A 25,480-nucleotide genomic window follows, 5' to 3' on the forward strand; every position below is an offset into this window, starting at 1 on the left:
TTGTATGTTTTATGTTCAATTCAATTTACTACTGTGGGCACACCAAAATAATTATTAATTTATTTATATTTACATTTATTTAAGAATTTTACAAATTTCAATTTAATATTAGTAACAATAATAACAATATATAAGATAACAAAAATAAATAAATAAAAGTAGAATAAATTAATTTAAACAAAACAAAGTAAAAATAATTAGAAAAATTTAAAACAAATGTCTAAACTGTGTTAACTTTTGTATTTTTTATGTTCAATTCAATTTACTACTGTGGGCACACCAAAATAATTATTAATTTATTTATATTTACATTTATTTAAGAATTTTACAAATTTCAATTTAATAATAGTAACAATAATAACAATATATAAGTTAACAAAAAAAAAAATAAATAAACATAAAAGTAGAATAAATTAATTTAAACAAAACAAAGTAAAAATAATTAGAAAAATTTTGAACAAATGTCTAAACTGTGTTAACTTTTGTATTTTTTTATTATAAACCGAATATGTATTGTTTAACAAAAAATAGTAAGACTCTTTTATTTAAATTTCGCGCGAAATCCCATTCGTCGGAAAATTTTTTGTCTAGGTTGGTATAACTGTCAGTGAAATCTTTGCCAAATGTCACAACAGAATATTGGAAAAGGGTTTTGTTGATAATTGTTTGTCGCCAGCAAGTGTTTTTGATTGACACAAAGAGGGTCGAGAACGCGTTGACCACGAACCACGCTCAGGATGGCCATCAAAATCAACTGATGAGCAACACGTCCATAAAATAGGGAATTGGTGCTTGAGAATACACGATTAACAGTCAGAGACCTTACTGCCTTCGGTGGTATATTGGGAGTATTAGTGAAAGCCATTTTGAAAGATCATTTGGGCATTAGAAAAGTGAAGGTTCCAAAAGCACTTGATTTTTTTGAAAAACAGCGTCACTTTAACGTCTGTGAAACAAGACTTTCCGACTACAAGGATGTCAGTAAAAGTTTTTTTACTCGCGGTGTGTCTTAGGTCTACTGCTTACGACCCGGAAATAGACGATAGACAACCGAATATTGTGGAAATATCGTGCTGAAGCCGAAAAACTCACGTCAAAGCAGGTCAAAAATCAAGGTTATGATGACAGTTTTCTTCGATTATCGAGTTGTGGTGCACTCCTAAATCTTTCCGACAAGTAAGGAAGGGCAACCGAATATCTTATACTCTTTCAACTTGCAAAAATCAACGCCTGGGAAGAGTTTGTGTAGCATCGACTCGATTTTATCTATTTTTGCCGATATCACATACTAAAAAAACAATCACATGGAATGTGGAGTCAAACTACAGTTTTATATCTTAATTTAGTGTTTAGCTATAGAACATTTTAGGCGTTTTGTGGGCGTGGTAGTGATCCGATTATGCCAATATACGAATTGGTAATATTTTCTTGTATTATGAAATACGCATTCCACGGTTCATCAAGATATCTTAATTTTTACTAAATAGTTTTGGGTGATACATACGTACAACCGTTTGGTGAACAAAACTATTACATTCTGTAGCAACAAGTTGGTTTTTGCACCACGATAATGCACCGTTGGATACTGCATTGATATTTCGTGAGTTTTTCGCCAAATTTTTAACCAATATCCTACCGCAACGCCCGTATTCGCCTAATTTAGGCGCTTGAAGTCTGTCGTTCTCTATGTGTTCAGCACATGAATCGCTACGCGCATTGAACGCTATTTCGAAAAGAGACTTTAACAACTGTTTCGAGGATTGGGTAAAAAGTTGGCACTAGTGTAGTGTATTGAGGCTATGGTGACTACTTTGAGGGCGCCGACATATATTTTGAAGAATAAATTAAGAATTTTAAAATTATGAACAAAGTCTTAATATTTTTTGAATATAGTAGAGTGATTAGAAATATAACATTTGTATTTATGAATTGTATTGACATTTAAAACAAAGAGATGAAAGTATCCTATGTCGGTCCCCTAGTTCTAAGCTACCATCTTGAGTAAAAAATAGTGTAGCTAAACGACTTTCTTTTATACAATATATTTCAGTTAAAAAAAATCTGCAGCATTAGCTCGTAAGTTATATATAGAAATAGTGTTTAAAAAATAAACGATAGTACGTAGGCTGCTATATATATCTCTGGCATAGGCAACACTAAGTATTGCCAGGTGCAATCTGTCATTTCTATTGGAAAGTGAACATTTTCGTGCGATCATTTTTCACAACTTTCGACGTGGATTATCACGACAAGAGTGCATCGATGAACTAAAATCTTTGTATGGCTATGAAGCACCATCCTATAGCACTGTGAAAAACTGGTACAACGAATTCAATCGTTGCCGATGCTCGCTCAAAGACGAATTCCGTGAAGGTCGTCCAAAAACAGCCGTTGTGCCAGAAAACATCGATGCCGTACGTGAACTGATAATGCAAGACCGTCATGTAACATACCTTCAGATAGAGGCATGCCTATGCATTTCTCCCACCAGCATACAGTGGAGTCTGTGTATAGTGAACCCCCGGTATAATGAACACCTCGATATAGTGAACGCCTAAAAATTTACATTGAGTACTCTAAATAGTGAACTATCGAAAACTCGAAATAGTGAACAGAGTTTTAAACGCAACGGCAAGCATAAACTGTTAAAAAAACTTAAACAGAAATAAAGTCGGGTATTCCCCGAAATTGCTCATTTTATGTTTTTTACTGGAAAAGCTGCTGCTATGTATTTGGTCCCAGTCTTTATTTGTCTCTTGTCGGGTGCAAAGCGCTTCTGAGTGAATGTGTACTGTTGTATGTATTTTTAAAAGTGTTTATGTGCTAATAAATTAAGTGTTATCATGCCTGTGAGGAAATTCCTTCCATTAAAGCAAAAACTTGAAATTGCTCAAAAACTCGAGAAAGGTGCTAGTGTTTCATCCTTAGCAAAGATTTATGGTGTGGCCAAATCAAGTTTCGGGAATAAAAAAAAATGCTCGTAGTATTATATCCCACCAGGCAGTCGGAGCATCTAAGCGGAAGACTCTTAGAAAAGGCGAGTATCCCCGCATGGAGAAGATGTTATATAAGTGGTTTATAGCTCAACGAAACAAAAATTGTCCAGTTACTGGGGAAATGCTTAAGAAAAAAGCAATGAAGCTGCATGCTGACTTTAAGGAAAAAGAAGGTAGCTTTCATGCCAGCCCCGGTTGGTTATCTGGATTTAAAACTCGCTTTGGAATCCGACTTTTAAAAGTGTGTGGTGAGAAACTTTCATCGGATATCCAGGCAACTGATCCCTTTAAGCATAAACTCAGAAACATTATTTACGAATTGAAGCTTTGCGAGGACCAAGTATATAACGCAGACGAGACCGGCTTGTTTTGGAAAATGCTTCCTGATAGAACGTATGTCAGTCAAACAGAAAAAGCAGCTCCGGGAAGAAAAGCAGAAAAGGCCGGAATTACTGTTCTTGCATGTACAAATGCAACTGGTCAGCATAAAGTCAAACCCTTAATAATTGGGCATGCCAAGAAGCCGCGCTCTTTTAAGGCTTATGACATCCCGGTAGACTATCGGAACTCTAAGAATGCATGGATGACTGCCAACATTTTCAGAGAATGGTTTCACCATTGCTTCGTCCCTCAGGTACATTTATAATGCAACTCCTAACATTTTTGCAGAGTATTTATTCGTTTTTAATTGATATTAGATTCATAAGTATTTACTACAGAAAGGATTACCAGCCAAAGCTATCCTTTTGCTTGATGACGCCCCTTGCCATCCTCCAGAAGATGAACTTAAAACTGCTGATGGATCCATATTCGTGATGTATATGCCTCCAAATGTAACGCCTTTAATTCAGCCTATGGATCAAAATGTGATTCGCTTAACTAAGCTGTATTACAAAAAGCATCTCCTGCTTTTAGCTGTAGGAAAGGATGACATCACACAATTTCTAAAACATTTAACTTTAAAGGATGCTGTATCATTTTTAATGCTTGCTTGGAATCAGCTGCAAGCAAATGTAATAGTAAAATGTTGGAAGCCTTTATTAGTATGCTTAAATACTACAGAAGCAAACGAAAGCGAGGATGAATACGATGATATTCCTTTGAGCTTACTTCGTCAAAAAATATTGCAGGAAAAATGGAAAGAAGTTCATGATATACAGGGTCTGCTGCAAGTTGTATTACCGGAGGTAATTTTATTCACCCTCTTGACAAGCACCTGTTAATTAAGTTTTTATGTGAACATTATTTGTTTTAGGAAATCTACACTGAACAAGATATTGAGAAGTGGAATTCAATCCAAGTTGACGAAGAAATTGATTTAGATAATTATGCCATGGATACTGAAGAATCTGGTGATGACAGCCAAGGCGAAGGACAGATCGGAAATTCAATAAAAGCTACTGAAGCCATTAAAAGCTTCGATATAGCTATCGCATGGGCTGAAGCTAACACCACTGACTATGCTGGCATACTAGTACTGAAAAGTCTACGCGAAAAAGCGGTCCAAAAGTCAATTTCCGAGATCAAAAAGCAAACATCTATTCGCAAATTCTTTCAATAATATGTATGTATTTTTCAAAAAATTACTTTATACATATAACCTGTTTTGTTTACATAAACAAACATGAATTTAAAGCTAATAAACCAAGTTAAAAAAAAAATGTTAACCTTAATATAGTGAACAACCTCGATACTGCGAACAGGCCTTGCAGAAATTAGTTCACTATATCCAGACTCCACTGTATATTCTATATTGCATGAACACCTGGCCGTAAAAAAGGTTTGATCTCGTTGGATCCCGCACAATTTGACAATCGCTCAAAAAAAGGATCCTGTGGATTAGTGTAAAGAAATGCTGAAAAAATACGATCGCGGTGCTTCAAAAGACGTTTATAAGATCGTCACAGGTGACGAATCATGGATCTATGCGTATGAGCCCGAAACAAAACAGCAATCGACCGTGTGGGTCTTCCAAGACGAGCCAAATCCAACGAAAGTTGTTCGTGGAAGAAGCACTCCGAAGCAAATGGTCGCCTGTTTCTTCGGCAAAACTGGTCATGTGGCGACTGTTCCGCTTGAGCAACGTAGGACGGTCAATTCTGAGTGGTACACCACCATTTGTTTGCCTGAAGTCTTTGGAGAAATTCGAAAAACGAACAAGAGAAGACGAATCATTGTGCACCATGACAATGCCAGCTCTCACATATCGGCTCAAACCAGCGCCTCTTTGACCGGCCAAAACGTCGAATTGATGGGTCATCCGCGGTACAGCCCTGACTTGGCACCCTATGACTTCTTTTTATTCCCACACATCAAGAAAATAATGCGTGGTCAACGATTTTCGTCGCCAGAAGATGCTGTTGAAGCATTCAAAAACCATGTTTTGGAGGTGTCTCAATCGGAGTGGAAAAAGTGCTTCGAAAATTGGTTTGAGCGCATGCAAAAGTGTATAAATCTTGATGGAGAATATTTTGAAAAACAATAAAACCATTTTCGTTGATAAATATTCCTATTTTCATTATTAGGCCAGAGATATATATATATAGCAGCCCTCGTAAGTAGTTTTGAAATTATGAGGACACCGACTTTTAAAATGTGAGTTGTGGGGAAAAAGCTTTAAGGTTTTTAAATATGATGTAAAACGTTCATAAGATGGGTTTAAAAATACTCTTAACTTCGTTATTTTTTATACAAGATACTTGAAATCTAGACACAACTCTCTTGAGATGTTATTTAAGACTAAAAAAAAATCAAAATTTAAAAATGAAAATAATAATATGTAATTATTAAAAATTAAATACATATTTTTTTTAGAGTAATTTATTATTAAACGTAGATAAAAAATGAAAAAAACGGGTTTAATACTTTGTATACCCATTTCTACAAATTAATATGTTTAGAAAAAAATTTTAAAAATTTTCACGTGGGTAATTTTAGGATAAATGGGCATGTGTCTTTCAGTGAATTAATGGTAATATTTTACTTAGTATTTCTAGAAAACAGGTAGTTGTAAACTGCTTGAATATACATATGTACGTATGTAAGTAATTTCCTGAGAAGTAGTTGGTTGAATTACAAATACGAAATCAATAGAGTCGCAAATGCCACAAACAGTCTCTAAACTCCACAGTGAACATTATAATCTTTAGACTATCAGCGATCAAAGAAATCATAAGTTTTATCAAATTTTGATGAAATAGAAAGAACAGAAATACCACACTGATGTCTTTTTTTATTTGAATCGTCCAGAAGATCATTATGATCAAGAAAGACCCTTTCCGAAACGTTTGGTACATGCGTGACTCATCACAAAAGAAATTTTCAATAAAGAGCTCAACAAAGCACCTCCTAAAAATAAATGTAATAAAAATCAGAAGATCAGCCAAAGTTTTGAATTGGTGATAAGAATTATTTCATTATTTCTTGAAACCGCAAATTATTAAAAAAAAAATGGCAGTGCAAATTCCAATCATAATTACAACAGTATTGCATATCAGTTGAAATTTTTGCAAATTAGGAAATATCGATAATAATTCAATCAAAAATGTTTAATTGAGTTGCCAGCGCCTCATAATTTTTTTGTGGTGAGGTTGGCAACGATATTAAATCTTTCAGTGACTTTCCAAACATGTAAGATGCAAACTAAAAATTAGTAAACTAAAGTTTAGTTATATCAAGTTCAGCTAACTGAGGGTTATAATCATAATGGAGGTGCCATACTTCCTACACATTCGCGAATAACATGAATATTGGAAAGAAGAGTTATTAACTTTTACTTTTAAATAACTCTAGGTTATATAATGACAGAAAAAGCACATGACCATCACGACCTTTACTGAAATCCTAAATAAAAAGCATTTTTTACCACTCAGCGTTAACGCCAACGCGGCATTAATAAATAAAGCGGCAACTTTAAAAAGAAATGAAAAGAAAAACGAACTAATTTTTAAGGAAAATTACAATTTTTTCGTTTTCTGCAGCGATTTTAATTAATTTTTCAACTATCAGCGTTGTCGCTGCGTTTATTTAGGTAAGCGTAAGGTATTGAAATCCATATTATTATTATATATACATTAGGGTGTTTTTTTTTATAGAACTACTAAATTTTTTTTCCGGCCCGTCACGAAATTTCCTTGAAAATACCCTAAAAAAAATTCTCTGAAAGATGGTATGTATTAAAAAATCTATGAAAATTGCATACAGCCTTACTTAAAAAGCCGAATATCTAGAAGTATTAATGATAGCGATTTTGACCTCAAACCTTTTTATATATCTACGCCGTTTTTTTTGAAATATGTACATATATACACCGGCCGACATCATTTTCCTTCCTCAAGTTCTGATTATTTTTTCCCACTAATTTGGTAGTGCTGATCACGAAATTAAACCTCATTTTATCGTATCACATCAGGCTTTTTTTTGTGTTCGAGATTTAATTTCTTTAGAATACAGTCCTGTGCATAATTAGTAAAAACCTGATATGATAGGGCAAATATGTGGGTGTTTTCGTGTTAAAAATAGTAAAAATTGGTGATATTTGTGGCTCAAATACAAACAACGTTCAAAAAATTTTCAATTGTTGGCCGGTGATATTTGTATAAAACGTATTACAAATTTAAATATATTTTTTAAATTCATTGTTTATAGTCTATATACAGTGGCGGGCAAAAGTCTACATACACCCCCTGTTTTCTTCGATGTGAGAGTACAAAAACTTTTTAGAAAAATATGTTGATACAGTTTTATTCTAATCTTCTTTCTAATAACAACAAACTTAAAAAATCCGTTAATTAATATAAAACTACAAATTTATGGAATGAAAACTCAAATATTGTGTTGACAAAAGTCTACATACAGTACAAAGATAACTTAGTTCAGTGCGAAAAACTTTACAAAATGCTAGTTATTAAGACGTTTTAGTATTTAGTTGGGTCCCCATTGGCATCTATAACTGCTTGAAGATGCCGTGACATTGATTCTGCTAAATTTGTCAACGCTGCAGATATAATGCTGTTCCAAGGTTCCAATATGCGCTCTTAGAGTATAGCAGAGCTAGAAACTTTGTGCTTTCTAATTCTACGCTCCAAAATCTCCTAGAAATGTTCAATAATATTCATATTTAGACTTTGAGGTGGTGTATTTGATTGCCTTGGAGTATAATAAAGCAACCAGTCACTAACAATTTGCGCCGCATGCATCGGATCGTTATCTTGTTGAAATATCCAACTGGAACTGAGCCCTAAATTATCCACCAAAGGCTTCGAATTATGTTCCAACAGAGACTTATACTTATAACCGTCCATTTCACCTTCAATAAAGTCCGAATTTCTAACTCCAGAGGCCGCAACAGCTCCCCAAACCATTACGCTGCCGCCACCGAGCTTCACAATTGATACTACGTTGTTCGGTTCAAGCGTGGCGTTAGTTTTCCTTCAAATTTTAGCCCTTTTTTCACTACCAAAAAGGGTGAATTTAGAATCATCTGTAAATGAAACTTTTTTCCAAAAATCCATTTCCTTTTCTTTGTGTTTTTTGGCGAACTTTAAACGAAGTTTCCGATTTTTTCAGAAATAAAAGGTTTCTTCCGTGGTGTTCTACTGTGGAATCCGTTATCGTTTAGAGTTTTTTTTTTTATTGTTCTTGGTTGGATACTCATTTGTGACGTACTTACTATGCGTTCGGCTATATTTGGAGCATTTACTTTTGGATTTTGGTCTACTTCGTTGAGAATCAGGCTGACGTCTCTACAAGATTGTTTTTTGGGCGTCCACTGCGCGGTTTATTTTCGTTGGAACCATTATTTTTAAAGTTTTTTAGAATTGTCTGTACTGTTGCTCGACTCAAGTTTAAAATTTTAGAAATTTCACCATATATTTTTTTCTTTTCTTTCTTTTATCACCAAATTTCTTACATCAATTGCTATTTCATTTCGCGGAGCCATTATAGCTATTGAAATGATTAAACCACAACTAAATTCAATAAATATCAAACAATAAACATATTGAAATAAAAGAAAAAGTCTAACGTTACCTTACTGTTAATATAACAATGTACAAAATATGAGATTTGAACTGTATGTAGACTTTTGTCAAAGCAATTTTTGAGTTTTTCTCCCATAAATTTGTTGTTTTATGTTAAATAATGAATTTTTTTAGTTAATTGTTATTATAATAAATATTAGAATAAAACTGTATAAATACATTTTTCTAAAAACTTTTTGTACTCTCATATCAATGGAAATAGGGTGTGTATGTAGACTTTTGTCCGCCACTGTATATTTTTACAACTAAGATAATTTAATGATAATATGTACTGTTATTTGCCATCTAAAATTATTGCAATCGATTTCATTTTATCGTCCTAAATACTCAAATATCGCATATACTAAAATATTATCTATCGCCATTTTTATTATAAATAGTGCTAACAATCTACATATATCCCCTAATGCTGAGAATGTGATATACATAACTATTTAAATTGAGCACTTACTGCTTACTGCAAACAATTTTACTTTTGAGTAATATAAATTATACGACGTGGTGTACCAAGGCTTTTGAGATACAATTCTTAAAGACTTGGAGCAGGATTTTTTCGATTAAAACTATTTGAAAAAAATAACGAAATTGTCACTGAAATTTATTTTTTTGTAAAAATGTCTGCCAAAAATCCAATTTTTATTTTTTTTCCTTCGTCGTTAAGATTCGTTCGTCTAAGTTAAGATTTTAACTAAAACTTGTATTTTTTTCACTTTAGATCCTGTAAGGAGTTATACTGGCAACGCGAGCCCATCTTTTTTCCTAGGGGTCATCGTCGCCATGCTCGAGTTTAAAATACTTTTTCTAAAAATTTCAGTATTTCTTTGTAAATAGTGCATGTTTGTATTTAACAATAAAAAACTCAAAAAAAAATATTTAATTTTTTATATGAGGAAAAATGGTTGAAAAAAGGCTGTTTTTTACCCGAGAAAATCCATGTAACCCCTTAATTTCAAGTAAAGTATTCGTCGTACATGAGGTCAAAGCTTTTTGCAAACTTTAAGAGTGACTCAATATCTAAGTTTGATACTTCGTCTAGTCATTGGAACTGCGAAACTCCTAGATGTTTAAAACGAGTTGTAGATAGTGCAAGACACAGGCATAGGAGGTGCTCCAGCGTCTCTCTCATGCCTATTTCTTTGAACATTCTACATGTATCGGCGTTACTAATAGCCACATCGCTCGCATGTGATGTCATTAGGTTGCGACCTTTAATGAGGCAAATAACCGTCCCACAGTTCTTTCGAAACCGTGTTAGTAAAACCCATGTTTCTTACGGGACTCTTGCCTATGTTCTTGCCGATCATGCTTGTACTTAACGCATTCCATATCACTTTAATCCGCTTATTCATTGTATCTCGTTTTTCGTGGCTTCCGCATGTCCTGTACTTGTTCGCTAGCCAGATGGCACTTTCGGCAATCTCATCAGCTATATAAATGTTATAAGCTCGGCTGGTGAGTGGCATGCTGCGCCATCCAACCTCTTTTAGTGTGACCTGGAACCTTGTCTCCCAAATAAGGCACGAGGGTATGTGGTTTAATTTGTTCACCTGCCTCTTGCTTATTGAACTATGGACGAAGGCGCTTGTAGAGAATTTACGTAACGCCGTCAATCTTGCAGCTGATTTTGCAGAATAGCTTTCCACTGCAATTTCGACTGGTTGTAGGTTGAGTAACCTTTCTAATGTAGCTGTTGAAGTGATTCTAAGCGCTCTCGTTATGCAGGGGATAACGAGTCGCTGTATATGCTCCAACGGTTTTCTATATGAAATTTGCTAACAATGGTGCACAACACCAAAGCACCTTATAGTAAGGTTTGCTTGATCACCGGCGTGTAACACCAATGCATGAGAACAGGTGATAAGTCCCATGTAGAATCTTTTATCTAAGAACAGGCGCATCTTACATGCATATAGGGAACCACTGAGCTTTTTCACCACTTCACCATAGGAATTATGACAGTACACCCCCTGAGGAGTCCTTGTTTGCGCTAATTTGAGCTGTATGACTTCGGTATATTGCGATGAGGTAAGATACCAGCGCTGTTGATAAATTCTGAGTTATGGATGGAAAAATATCATCCATAACAGGAGATTTAAACAATGTGAAGCAGTTCATTGCCCAAATTATATTGTCCTTCGTTATGATGTCGGTAGGCCGTCCGTAAATCTTGAAAGGTTCATGTTAACCAGTTCTACGAGTAATTCCTTATACACCACTCTCCACATTTTTTGCGTAGTAGTAGGACAATAGTGGCGAATATGGTGCGATCCATGTGTTGCCGACTTCGATATTCAATTGAATGCTAAGTGTTCTGCCATTGTCGTCTGGTGAGCGACGTCGAACGCCAGTTTGCGTTTCCGAAAGAAAATCACGTGGATAGTGTTTCGTGCATTTATTGTCAGACATACAAACCGAAGTGGGATTGTGGTGTCCCCAAGTGTCCATGAACCATATTGGTTTTCTCCACTTCGTATAATTCTGGATCTATCTCTGGATCAGGAATTTCCGCAGAAATAATTTCATCAATTTGATCTGGTGTAACCACCATCCCCATCCGAAGAAGAATGTGTGCGTGCGGTAAACCTCTTTTTTACTACTCAACAGAATACATCCATCATCTAACAGCAACGTATGGTATGCTTCAAGATAAAGTCCATCAAACACCGTAACCGTTGTTTGAAAAGTCGTTCTGTGACGTCGTGACGATCGCTTGCTGATTGATCGCGATCCTTCTTGCCTTGCCTTGGTCGGCCATACGTTGATGGCAAAAAGAACGCCAACCGATATTAGGGCGACCTCTTCGTGACTTCGTAACAAATTTCAATCTGTAATTGATCACTTTGTGTGAAACACATCCCAGCGGGATAATGGTTCACTGCTTAAATTTTTCTTTGAAGAATGCTTCGAAGAAAATTCTATGTAGAATTCTTCGATACTTGGTAATGCATAAAAGTAAGCTATGCAGCTAAATTCTACAGCGTTCAAAAACGCTACAATGCAGTATGTAAACAACAAATACAAGTTAATGAAATAAAATTTATAAATAAATATTTCCATTATGTCGTCAAATCGTCAAGCATTTGAAGAAAATTTGCAGTAAGTTGGTTGTGTTTAGGTGAGCTGCTATTTTAATTAAAAATTTTATTTAACTTTGTGTTCAAACTTTGAATAAAGAAATAAAAGAATATTCTCGAAAAGGCATATGAGAAGACTAAATAAAAATGAAGAAAGTGAAGTACTGTAATGCGTTATAGTAGGGGAGCCCGGAGTGGTAAATTTGCAGTTACTGGAGCGTCATGGCGACTTACTAGATTGTCAAGATAACGTTAAAAAAAAAGAAAGTCTAGGTGAAGCTTTCCATTTTAGTGGGGAGAAGAGCGGGAAATTGGTGTCAAAAATGTAAAAAAAAAACAGTCATATGAAAATACTCAAGCGCGTCAGTCATTTATGGTATATACGCGCATTGTATTTCTGATAGTTGATATATATTAATCTGACAATCAAGTCAGGGTTGAAGGCCGTAAGGACAGGTTAAAAAAAATTAGTTATTCGAGCGTGTCAGATTTTCTAAGCGAATGTTAATGAACCTCTAAAAAGTGTACCATTTCAATTTCTGACAATTTCGACGTGGACAAAAGTCATTAATTAATTTTAAAACTTGTAAAAAAAAGGTGACCTTGAGATACTCGAGCGCGTCAGATTTTTATACAGGGGGATGAACTTGATGTCAGAGTCTTCCCAAAGGATAATCTGACAATTATATAGAGGCATATCGTTAATCTGACGATTTAAAAGTGGAAGAATTCTGTTTACATATATGTATATGTATAGAAAATTTAATAATTTATTAATATGAAAATAGAAAAAATAAAATACAAAAAAAATATGTCAATTTTCGTCATTCGAGTCATCGTCGAAGTTGGTTTCCACTTCTTGAGCTTCCTCGTCATTTTTTTTTTAATACAATATAATAAATAATCTATTACATTAACACTTACTCGTCTATTGTATCAACAGCCCCTATTATGAAAGTGCTAGGAGTAGATATCTCGAGACTCTCTCCAGAAAGTTCTGGTACATTAACAAGTGCCTGCACACTTTCTGTACCAATTTGAATTTGTCTTCCAAAATCAGATGGGTATGATAGCCATCGTTCAATGAGGTTTCTTCTGACAGTCAACAGTAGCATAAGCGTTGCTCGATTTCCTGACAACCGGCTTCGCTTTGCGATACTCCAAAACAGTTATACATTTATTTAAAGTTTGTGGAGTAAACTTTTTGAATTTTCCACAAATTTCTTCGCCACAGAAAACACATTTTACACTAACGTCACTCATTTTTACAATGGATGTTAGAAAGATTGATTATAAAAAAAATAGCGGCACTTACCCGTTGCTTTGGCAACGACTTTGTTAGCAAAAAAAAAAAAAACGAATTAAAAGCGGACCTTTTGTCGACGATTTTACCTGTATCGCCCCACGGAAATTGTCAGATTATATGATTTTCGTGATTCTGACAGAATTACATTTAAAATGAAAAAAAAAATCTATCGCGCTCGAGTATTTCAAGGTGACGTTTTTTTACAGATTTGTCACCTTGCTATTTCTCTAACCACCCTCAAACTGTCAGAATATTGAAATATACACTCGTCTTCATGCATTTAACCTACCATCTCTTAATCTTACGCGCTCGAGTTTCCCGAAGGATCGATTTTTTCTCTAATCTGACGACCCACCTTCCCTGATCCACAACGCACAACCTCTGAAAATTTCATTAAGATTGGTGCAGCCGTTCTCTTAGCGTTACTAACAAACAAACATTCATTCGTTTGTATGGGAAAAAGAAAAGGGCTGTTTTAGGGGTTTTTCGGCGATTATTTGAATTTTTCTTGCCGTAAAAACCATCCTTGAATCTCAACGAACATTTTAAAAAAAGAATTGGCAAAATTGGTCTAGGCGTTGTTGAGTTATGCGCTTAGCAGCACAGTTTGCAATTAATTTTTATATACATACATATGTATAAGATTAGAACTTTGTTTTTGTTTAAACATCTTATAAAGCCATAAATAAAACTGTAAGCCTTCAAAATATACATATTTTGTGTTTTTAATACTTTAAATTTAAGTTATTGTATTGCACATATAATTCTTTTACGAAGGTAGGTATCTAAAATATACAAATAAAGCTAATTAAGGGGATATTCTACTCTAGAATTTTGAAAAATTCGACTTTTTTTCACGTATTTAAAGTTTAGACCCTTAAGAACTATCCTCCAAAGGATTTTTAAAAATTAAAATTATTTTTAGAGCTACAGTTACTTTAGTGACGCAGTACCTAGCCCGGTAGGTAGGTAGACTCACTTTTTTAAAGGCGTTTTTCTCGAAACTACTTTTTTCCACACGGTACCGGCATTATCACAAGTTCTATACAACCGATTTACTTGAAATATTGTGTGAACCTTCTTTATATAATCCTTTATTCTTTATCTTTATATAATCCTTAATCCTTTGTTTTTAATATTAAAAAAAAATTCAGGAATTTCAAAAAAAAGCGTAGAAAATGATTTTTATTTTCAGGAAGTCGCCTTCCCTGAGGTAGGAACTATAACAGCATCCTTACTGATTAAGAATTTCTTTTGTTTTTTTTTCAGACCACCAGGAGAGTCAGGATCAATGTCACCAGGATGCGCCATTTTTTTACACCTGTCTCTCCCTCCCTCTAATTATTTTAATTTTTAATATTTTTTTGTAAAATTTGTTTTCTGTATTCTTAAGATATCAATAAAAACACCATAAAAAAATGGATGGTAAAAATATTTTTGGTTTTTTTTTTTAATAAAATTCAAATCTATTTTCTAGAGTAGAATACGCCTTAAGTTATCTTATATGCCTTTCCTCGTCGTTCCTTCGGTTTGGACAAGAAAAAAGTCCTCCTGTGAACTTAATCTAACCAGTATACTAGGTAGAGCGACAGAGATTAAAGGAAAGCCCTCACTTATACGCACGCTGGTAAGAATTCAGTGGTCACGTACATACTTACATACATATGTTGTTTAGCAGGAAATTCTTTATCAATGACTTTAACTTTATCAACTGTTTATGTGTGCTAACCTTAACATAACCTTAGTTTTCGCCTGTTTTTATGTAAATTAAATGACAACACCTGATCTACAAGAACAAAAAACTGATCTAGTATATGGTTCACATCATTCCACCTATAAATATAGATATTTTTGTATATTTAAAAGGATTAAAAATAGTATTTATGGATTGAATAATTTCATGAAAAAGAATATACATATGTATGTAGGGCAAAAGTTCACAACATTGACTCTAAAATTATTACATAGAATTGAATCTACCTAGAAAGAAGGCACATTTATCGCAAACAAAGCAATATACTTGTAGCATACCTAGATACACATGAATACGAGTATCTATGTGAAAGCGAAGTACCAATGATGTAAAACGGATACAATACTACAACTAGAGTATACAGGTAACTAACGTTAAAATACAAAAACAAATACTATATACATATGTAAAATTTTTCTTTTTAAAAGGACACATACTACGTTGATCAAGAAAAGAGGTATAAATATAGCTGCCGACAGAAACTAAGATCACTATATCACTAGTGCTCAAAGAGCTGAATACATTTTTCTCTAGTTTTCGTAATAACGGCATAACGGACTCAACAAACGGTTCAATCACAATAAATAGACCAAGAGATCTGTAGAGAACATTGTGTAGCACACATTTGGAAAGGAAATTCTTCTACAATCAAATTCTAAGCAACTGCAAAGTGCAAAATTAATTGACCATAAAGAGTTGAGGCTGCTATACTAAAGAGTTTCAGTTGAAGGAACAAATACATTTAATATTTGTTGGCTGAAGTAAGCACCAAAATGCTATCCTTAGTGAATTTCTATTATAAATATTTAACTTTAAGAAACATACGTAGATATTTAAGGAGGATTATGAATTTTCTTTTCAGATTATAAAGCATTTACATATACATATTTATGATATCAATACTAATAAAGCTAAAATTATGAACAAATACGAGTATATGATGATCATGATTATATATTTTGTATAAGGACGGGTATACCTTATACAATGGGTATAAACGTAAATCACAGGTGTACAGGGCTGAATCTTTAATATACTGTGTATATGTATATACATTATATTTTCTCCGAAGTCTCTTTCTGGGCTTTACAAACATCAGGGTTTATACCCGACCGACTAATATATATAGCAGATGCTAAATATAATGTATTCATAATTATATATATATATATATATATATATATATATATATATATAAGTTAATTGAATTATTATATCTGCGACTATTAATTTTTTTCCAAAAAGCAAATTTTCAGTAATGGAGAGTGCAATTGAGATTTTAGCCAGTTGACTCAGAAATAAGTAATTAATTTGAACTCAGTTGTAGAAAGCAGCGCACATACAAATTTGAAACGGATATTATATTTCCATAGAATATCTGGAAAATCATCTTTAAAATCTTTGCTCCGAACGAATCCTTCTCAGTCACACTGGCTGGTAATAAAATTTGAATTATTCTAGTTAGTGTGGTTGATATGAGGTAGTGGTATTCAATTCTATTCGCAGAAAAATTATTGTGTTATTAATCAATCAGTCTGAGAGAACGTAGAAAACTATCTATTTCAAATTGAGTTTCAGAATGAACCTAGGTCGCTTCTTTATGAGAATTATAGATTTTTATAGACCCAAAAGCTTTCAATTACTCTAACGAATTTGAGCTTCGCATTATCCACGACGTAAATAATATATAGTATATAAGCATATAGGTATAAGCATATAGATATATGTATATATGTAAGCAATGAAATACTTGCAACACAGCAAGGCTTTTTACGGTAAACTTGCTTACTGAGAGAATCTCTTCTCTTTAATATCTGAAGTTTTTCGTATTATTGTAACATGTTGATACTGAGTATAATAATAGTCTTTGTTCATAGAAAAGTTGTTTGTATCATCTAAAACTATTCGACAAAAATATAGGGTTATATACATAGGCTGCTATATATATTTCTAGACTAGGCAACACTAAGTGTTGCCAGGTGCAATCTGACATTCCCATTGGAAAGTTTGACATTTTTTAGCATAACATCACTCAGAACGTTTTGTCATTTAATCGTGAATTGTTTTATTTACAGGGAATTAAAAAATTCACCTCGGCCAAAAAATGGAATTAACTCGTGAACATTTTCGTGCGAACATTTTTCAGAACTTTCGACGTGGATTATCACGACAAGAGTGCATCGATGAACTAAAATCTTTGTATAGCTATGAAGCACCATCCTATAGCACTGTGAAAAATTGGTACAACGAATTCAATCGTGGCCGACGCTCGCTCAAAGACGAATTCCGTGAAGGTCATCCAAAAACAGCCGTTGTGCCCGAAAACATCGATGCCGTATGTGAACTGATAATGCAAGACCGTCATGTAACATACCTTCAGATAGAGGCATGCCTATGCATTTCTCCCACCAGCATACATTCGATATTTCGATATTGCATGAACACCTGGCCGTAAAAAAGGTTTGTTCTCGTTGCATCCCGCACAATTTGACAATTGCTCAAAAAAAGGCTCGTGTGGATTGGTGTAAAGAAATGCTGAAAAAATACGATCGCGGTGCTTCAAAAGACGTTTATAAGATCGTCACAGGTGACAAATCATGGATCTATGCGTATGAGCCCGAAACAAAACAGCAATCGATCATGTGGGTCTTCCAAGACGAGCCAAATCCAACGAAAACAAAAAAAAAAAACATTTTCGTTGATAAATATGCCTATTTTCATTATTAGGCCAGAAATATATATAGCAGCCCTCGTACTTCAAGATCAGATGCGATTAATAACAAGTAGTAACGCCAAAATTATAAAAAATCGTGTCAATACTACCCTTATTTTCCATATTAATAATTTAAAAAACTTCCTTTGTTAAGATAAAAGTTAATGTATCTGCCAACGCTTAGGCGGCTACTGAAATGTTAATAATCTCTGGAGAATTTTGTGGAATCACTTTCAGAATTTTTTTATCTTCATTTCCTATTTATATTTTTTTCTAGAATATTTTAAAGAATATAAACAAATAATAAATAATCGCATACTCAGAAAAAAACATTTATCTCAACTGTCTATACTTAAAAAACACGAACACTTGCATACATACATATACGACATTCACAGCTCCACAGAGCGTATGAGTAACATTTATTATTGCGTACTACTATGCACCTGTTGCTTATTTAATAAAATGCCGTAATTAATAAATGTCAAACATAACGTTATTTTAAGTTATTTATGTTTTCACTGCTATTTTAAATATATGCTTATAGTTAAGTCATGGCTTAAATATTATACAAGCACACTACGTAGAAGTACAAAAAGAACATATGGTACACTCAACTCTTTTTTACACGGTAGATACGTTCCTCAGAAATCCGTGTAAAAAGAAACCGAGTAAAAAAGAGAGAGTGTTTCCAATAGTAAAATGGGGGATAAATTCCGTGTCATCTGAAAATCGTGTAAGATGAAATAAAGAACCATATTTCCTTTCAAAAACCGTGTAAAAAATGTTGAAAACTATAAAACACAAATTTTATGCTCATATGAAATTTTATTGGGCATTAAAAAGGTGAAAAATTAGTAGAGCAAGGAAACAGCAAAAGAAATCTGTTAATTCAAAATTAAGAACAGAAAAATTAGAATAGAAATAAAGAAAATATATTTACGTAGATACATAATTATTCGTCGCTACTTGATAACAAGCGCAATTGTTTGCGACGAACTAGACTAAATTCGGTATCATCACTGGAGATATCCATCAAATTAGCCAATGGTGACTTTCGTCCGGTAATAGAGTTTTAAACTGTCGAATTACTTTCCGAAAGGTATTGAGCCGTCGATTTTTTTATTAAAAAATCTTTTATAGAAAGTTGAACTTTTGGTTTTTTAAGTTTCAGTTTCAGGGCACGTTCCATTTTGGGATAATTTTTTAAGAAATGATTCAACATACTTTTTAGATCGTCATCTATTAAACTAGCAGTTAGTTGACATATTTCGATCACCTCGTCGTTACCGTTATTATGGTTCTCAGTTTTGCCGTCATCTGTTTTTAATTCAATCAGACAATCATCATCTAGAGGTTTATCTATCATTAATTCGTCGACATCTTCAATTTGTAGGTCCTTAAACCCTCCTCCTCCGATTTCATGTGCCAGAACTATAATTTCAGAAGTCTCTATCGATGCTTGGGGCACTGAAGTATCACTCTTGACGCATTCTGGCCAAAGTGCTTTCCAGCAGGAATTTAATGTATATACTTTTAACTTTTCTTTGACTATTGAAGCCTACTCGTATGTAATGAAATCCAAAATAGAATATTTTTTCCATGCATCAGCGATCGTAAGGTTGTTCTTCTCTACTGCATCTAAAATATGTTGTGCCAATTATACCCTGATGAATCAAGGAAGTGGTATTAGGTGACAAATATGACTTGGTACATTATCTATGAGCAAAATCACTTTAAAATCAAGACATCGCTCTATATTTTAAATATAGTATAATATAATATATACACCGCGTCGACACCATGTAACTTCAAATCCGTGTAAAAAAAGAGTTGGGTGTACATACAAATGCAGCAATATGAAAAGGAACGCATTTCGACTTCGTATGTTCATGCTCTCAAGCTGTAAATGAATTTATTATTAGTAGTTTAGGGACTGTAGTCCTTAAAATATTTTTAAAATACTTTGATTTTTCAGTGTTGCGTAAAGTTATGTACAAATGTCAATATCAATCTGAGTGTTTTAAATCCATATATGAGTTTCTGGATTTTTTGTTATAGGACAGAAATTTCCGGACATTTTCAATGTCATTGTGGTCAACAGAGATTAATTGTCTCGGTTGAAACCAAGTTTCTACAATTTTTGTTGTTTTTGTAACGTCAGCAAACACTTCTTAAATAATTTTAAGGAATGCTGTCGAGTCCACTAAGTGAGAATGAGTGAGTTCTACGTTCACACAATCAGTGAATATGTTTTGAAACATAAATACTTACGCTCTGAAAATAAGATTGCTTGGCCAAAATAATAAAACATTTGCATTTTGGAGAAATAAGGAGTTCATATATGTATATTAGATATTATTTTATTACATTTCCAGGATATATGTATGTATGTGATTGCCTTTCAAACTTAAGTAAAAGCATGGAAACGATATTTCTTTAAAATTATAACTATACTACGGGCATAAAGAAATTGCATAATAGACTGTGGCATACGTAAAATCTTGAGTGCTTACATTTCGCACCACGTATACACAGTAACATAAATGTATTTAGTAGTACATGTATGCAGCAGAAAAAACAATTCTATAGGAAACTTATACGATATTTTACATTCCAGTACCAAATAATGCTTTTCAAACGTGGTTAGCGTTACTTGTAGTATACGTAAATAGTTTCTGCTGTTGTTAAAATATTTAATAATATTTGAAATATGAGTAACTATATGAAAATTACATGATTAAACTAAACAAATCAAATTAAATAATTTATAATGGAACTTATGACTAAGATGCACACAGACATACATATACATACATATAAATATGTACGCATTTATATCTATATGTGTAAATGTGTATTGTAAATAGGTATGTGGTAGTTTAGCTTAAATTAATTAACAAATAAACAGAGTATACAACTAAAGTATAATATTTGCAAGAGCGTATGTAATTCGCATCTCATTTTCAGTAAAATTCATTGCATTTCACTCCGTAACAGTAAATTTTTTTTTATGTAAATATATTCATGAGTTTTTCTTATTTTTTTCAGAATGGTTACGAATATATGTATGTATATAATATAATATTTATATTTGTATGTATATAATAAACAACAATCTTTTTTATCTTTTAATATAATCAAATTTCATAAATGAATGTATTGAAACAACTCGTAGTTACGTTTCACATTGGCATTACTTTATTCAACGATTACCACTCCCACAACTTAAGTGATTTTCCTTCTATCATTTTAAATGTTTATAAACATAAATACAAGTATTTTGTATCATACAATAAATTTAAACATTAATTCCTGCAGAATTTTGCAAACTTCTTTTCTTCTTTTTGTTGTTGATGTTTCGGTTGCATTTTTGTCTGTATTTTAGGCACTGTTTTCCTTAACATTTTCATAAAAGTTTTGTGGTTTTTTTTTATTTTTGTTTTTATTAACTAGTCTAAAGTTTTTTTTCTGTAAGGGCAATTTTGAGGTTAGATTTCATTACATGCGTTATGTACGCTTTGCTTTTACATACTACTACGTTAATGATTTGTTGTAATTATTGCCTAAAAGGGATGATTTCGCTTGCCGCTAATAAAATATATATGTATGTAGGTATATATATATTGTGTATGTACTTAACTGCATTATATTATAAATATAGGTCTATCACTATCATAATTTTACGTTTTAATTGTTTTATACATGTGTAGGTTTATGATTTAGGCGTGTAAATAATTTTGTTTCGCATTGGCGATAAGATTACAGTTAGTTGGATTATGAAGTGTGTATGTATGTAAGTAATATTTGTAATGCATTAAAATCTCCCTGATAAATAACCACAAACATATGCACATGTACGTATTGTGGTAAAATATCGTCTAATGTGCACAGTGTGTATGATTTAACACAACGCAACATGTTGCGTTAGCTTGCAAACGAGCGCAAGTTTAGTGACTGTGAACAATTTTACTTAAAAACGGGTGCAATTGTTTGAGCTCTACATATTCAACAATTGTTTATCAGTTTTAAATACAGTTAATTATATATGTAGTATTTTTTAACAATAATGATATTTATTTATACACTAAGAAAAAAAATTACTACCGGCGAATGGCCATATCAGACATATAATTGATCAAAATGTGGAGCTAAGCTAAAGTGAATAGCACACATGCTTGTATGTAGTGAACGTGGGCAGCTCTACGCTAACTTCATAATTGATGATTGTCAATTTTGCATGTTAATTTCATATTAGAGAAGTCAATTACTAATAACAAAGCGCTGTTAATGACGGCAATAAATCAGAAACCGTTAATATGAGAAATATTTTATGTAGTAGTTGTTGGTGTTTTAGCGGTAATCATAATATTGCTGGTTCGACTAAGTTTTTAAGGCAATTTTTTGTTAAATTTAATTTCAAAGGTTCTCAGATTCCCAATTTTTCTTTTGTAGTTATGATTTTAATATTACGAATTTTTACTGGTAACCCTTTGATATAGCCTCAGCTGCTTAGCTCAACTAAGTTTTGATAAAAAATATGCCAGTCATCTAACAATGCATATAGCCGCTTCATATAATGCGCGGAATTCTGTGCTTAACTAGCAAAAATTTGGTAGTTTTGCATGTTTTATTGTTCGCTTTCCCTGTATGAGCGTAAGCTACCATTCAGCTGAAATTTTAACTGCATTTGCTAACTTACGCGTTTGTCGTCTCACTGCAATGTTCAACTACTCAACCAAGCCCCGAATAGTCGACGCTGCCGACGTTCTCTTCTGCCCTTCACACTCGCGTAACAATTAAGTTGTCATCACTCCTTGTGGCTCATATTAGCCGTCGGATTGCCGCTGTTGCCCATTAGTTTGTGTTGTGGTATAACAGTGAGAGTTTTGGGTATTTTCGACATCAGTGTATTGTCAATCAGCATTTGTTGTTGTTGCTGCTGTTGTTTCGACGTCATTGTTGCCGGGATGCCGCCACCACCGCCAATTTGTGGCCCCTTGTGCAGCAATTGCGGCAATTTGGGTGCACTTTGTGCGCCCACCATGTTGCCGTTAATCATATGCGTTGATTCGGGAAAATTCCAAATCCAAGCATTGCTATTAAGCTTGGCTGTGGCGGCTGCGGCGGCAGCAGCGACTGCTAGTGGATTGGAATTCGGATTTGAGAAGGCATTGGTCAGTAGGGGCATCATGGGCGAGGAGAAGACACTAGCATTTGAATTGGGCACGCTAACGTTGGTGACTGCCACGTGCGAAGTGGGTGTGCCGTTGCCGCCATTGTGTGTGGCTGTGGCGGTGGGTTTGGGAGCGATTGTTGGATAGCGGCTGGGCGCTTTTAGCGCATGTTGTTTCTGCAATTGCATCATTTGTAATTGCATCAATTGTTGTTGGGCTGCTTGCTGTTGTTGTTGTTGTTGGAGGTGATGTTGCTGTTGTTTGACGCCATGTTTGTTAAAGCTTGCAACTGTCACATTCGGCGCCGTTGTTACTTTCGTTGATTGCTGCTGCTGTTGTTGTTGCTGTGCTTGCTGTTGCTTAACATCATGTGGATTTTTGCCAGTCTTTAACATCTGATCACGTAACAATTTCTCACGCCTCAAAATGCACATACGGTTATAGTCGAATATAGAGATGAGGAACGGTTTGCCACCGGAAAGTACCTGTACCAGCGCTGGCAGGCGTCGACCGTCCGCGGTCTGATATAAAGGTCCACCTTTGTCGATTAAATGCAAATTTTCCTCAACAGGCATAAGAGTGGGGCGCCAACTGCGCTGTTGACGCTCACGTACAGTCAAGGTATCGGGCAGTATAACAACGTTGGGCGGTGGTGCGCGATGCGACGTAGCGCTACCTTCAGCTGCAGCGCCGGTGCTACCCTTTGCAGTAGCCGGCGTGCGCTTGTTGTTTATAAGACTGGCTGTGAGTGAAGACACTGAAGCAATGCTCGTTGGGGGCGCTGCTGCGGTGCTAGTAGCGTTAGTGGAGGAAGTGGTGCCAGTTACACCACCGACTGAACGCCGTTGTAAACTTACTAGTTCGGGCGGTGATGTTAATAAAGATGCTCCCGTGCTATTTTTCGTTTTCTCTGCCTCATTGCGATTGTCCAATAGCTTATTTGCTAAATCGAGTATCTTTTGCTGCTTAGTTTCAGTGCTGCCATGAGCTTTTCCCGACGTACTTGCCATATTGCTGCTGGGAGCATTACTTGACGCCGATATTGGCAAAATTTCAACAGCTTTGTTTATGCCAAGCAGATTGGTTTTCAATATACTGCGACTATTGCTCGATGTACTGCTGGCACTGCTATTGCTGCCGCTACTTACTGCACCACCGGTGCTACTGCCACTCACGACAGTTAGCGTAGTCGAAGGCATTGCATTGGTGTCGTTTGATTTCTCCTTTAAAAGCGACTTCTGTGGCGAAGGATCACCAGACGATTGGGATTGAGGTTTTGGACGCGCTATTATTGTCACTGCATTGGAGCTTAGCTGTTTAGTTAGCTTGTCCACCGAATCACTGCGTGCGCGTTTAGAACGCATTGCATTTGGAATGTCCCGTGACACACTATCCACATCCATTTGTTGGCCTTTAGTTTCGCTGGAACCACCACGCTTCGGTTCATCATCATCTTCATTGATTTCTACTGTGGGAATGTCAGTGCTGTTACGTTTACTAGTGGGCGGGCTAGATTTAGCGCTTAATAAACCACCACAGTGCCCTTGATCATAAGAGGTAAGACGCTGCCGTACCGTCTGCGTATAAACACTAGCATTAGAAGAAGCATTTGGCGAAAGCACCAAATCGCCATTGCGGTAGTACTTTTCCAAAAGTATGAGATGTCGTAAGAACGAACTTTGATTGCCGTAAGGCTTTTGTAGCTCCTCCCACAAACGTCTCGTTGCCTCGTCGTATTGCAAAAACGTTTGTACACGAGTCCAACCTTCTGGCGTACGCTGACTTGCGCTGCTGCCAAAAGGCACCTTGAAATGCAGACCGAGATCCTCTTCTCCGGGAAAGAGTTCACGCATGGAAATGTTGGGATTGGCACGCAATACATTTGAAATATCACTCGCTGCGCCTGGGTTTGCCGCTGTCGACGACGATTTTGCTGCATTTGAGCTGCCACTACTGCTCTGCAAGATTGCCTTGAGCTTAGACATTTGCTGTTTACCGGAAGCGGAGCTGTTTATTGGTGACATTGGAGCGCTGGAGGAATTCGAATCGGTCGATAATGTGGTTGGTGGATCATAGTCGGTCAGCATGTCATTCGAATGTAGTATATGTTTTTGATGTGTCTGTTTTATAGTAGCGTTGTTTTCACCGGCACTGATATCCATAGGCGTTGCCTCGCCCAAGCATTCAATTGAAGATCCATTAGAATCAGCTGGCGATGGTAAATCTTTTACGGGAGACTCTTCAATCGCTATAGACGTATCGGTCTTATCCGCTTTCTGAGGAGTTTTGCTGTTACTCAATGTTGATTTGTCTGCATCACTCATCGTTATATTGGTAATATTGCCGTCTTCATCATCAGCTTCTGAAGCATCATTGCTGCCATCATGAATATTGTGAAATTGAAGAAGCCTGAAATGAAG

At 34.8% G+C, this 25,480-nt stretch overlaps 2 protein-coding genes across 10 annotated transcripts in view; one reads left to right on the forward strand and one right to left on the reverse strand.

The window, feature by feature from the left end:
* The first annotated feature begins 2,632 nt into the window (after positions 1–2,632).
* Positions 2,633–4,746, forward strand: LOC125778376 (jerky protein homolog-like). Its single transcript, XM_049455689.1, has 3 exons — positions 2,633–3,630; positions 3,695–4,183; positions 4,252–4,746. The coding sequence occupies exons 1-3, from the start codon at positions 2,938–2,940 to the stop codon at positions 4,555–4,557; spliced, it is 1,488 nt and encodes a 495-aa protein (XP_049311646.1). The 5' UTR covers positions 2,633–2,937; the 3' UTR covers positions 4,558–4,746.
* A 15,456-nt stretch (positions 4,747–20,202) lies between these two features.
* The window catches only part of LOC105222946 (uncharacterized), a 78,995-nt gene continuing 73,717 nt past the window's right edge, over positions 20,203–25,480 (reverse strand). For all 9 annotated transcript variants that reach the window (XM_049455657.1, XM_049455652.1, XM_049455656.1 and 6 more), the window contains one exon: positions 20,203–25,469. In XM_049455657.1, coding sequence (XP_049311614.1) covers positions 22,694–25,469 — 2,776 coding nt within the window. In that variant the 3' untranslated portion in view covers positions 20,203–22,693. The remainder of the gene's footprint in view (positions 25,470–25,480) is intronic.

This window comes from Bactrocera dorsalis, chromosome 4, assembly GCF_023373825.1.
Source record: "Bactrocera dorsalis isolate Fly_Bdor chromosome 4, ASM2337382v1, whole genome shotgun sequence".
Taxonomy (NCBI): Eukaryota; Metazoa; Arthropoda; class Insecta; order Diptera; family Tephritidae; genus Bactrocera; species Bactrocera dorsalis.

Excerpts from the sequence above, each read along its gene's own strand:
- LOC125778376 (XM_049455689.1), top strand. The coding sequence starts at position 2,938 with ATGGTGTGGCCAAATCAAGTTTCGGGAATAAAAAAAAATGCTCGTAGT. Across the intron at positions 3,631-3,694 it reads ACCATTGCTTCGTCCCTCAG|ATTCATAAGTATTTACTACA; the intron begins GTACATTTATAA and ends AATTGATATTAG. Across the intron at positions 4,184-4,251 it reads TGCAAGTTGTATTACCGGAG|GAAATCTACACTGAACAAGA; the intron begins GTAATTTTATTC and ends TATTTGTTTTAG.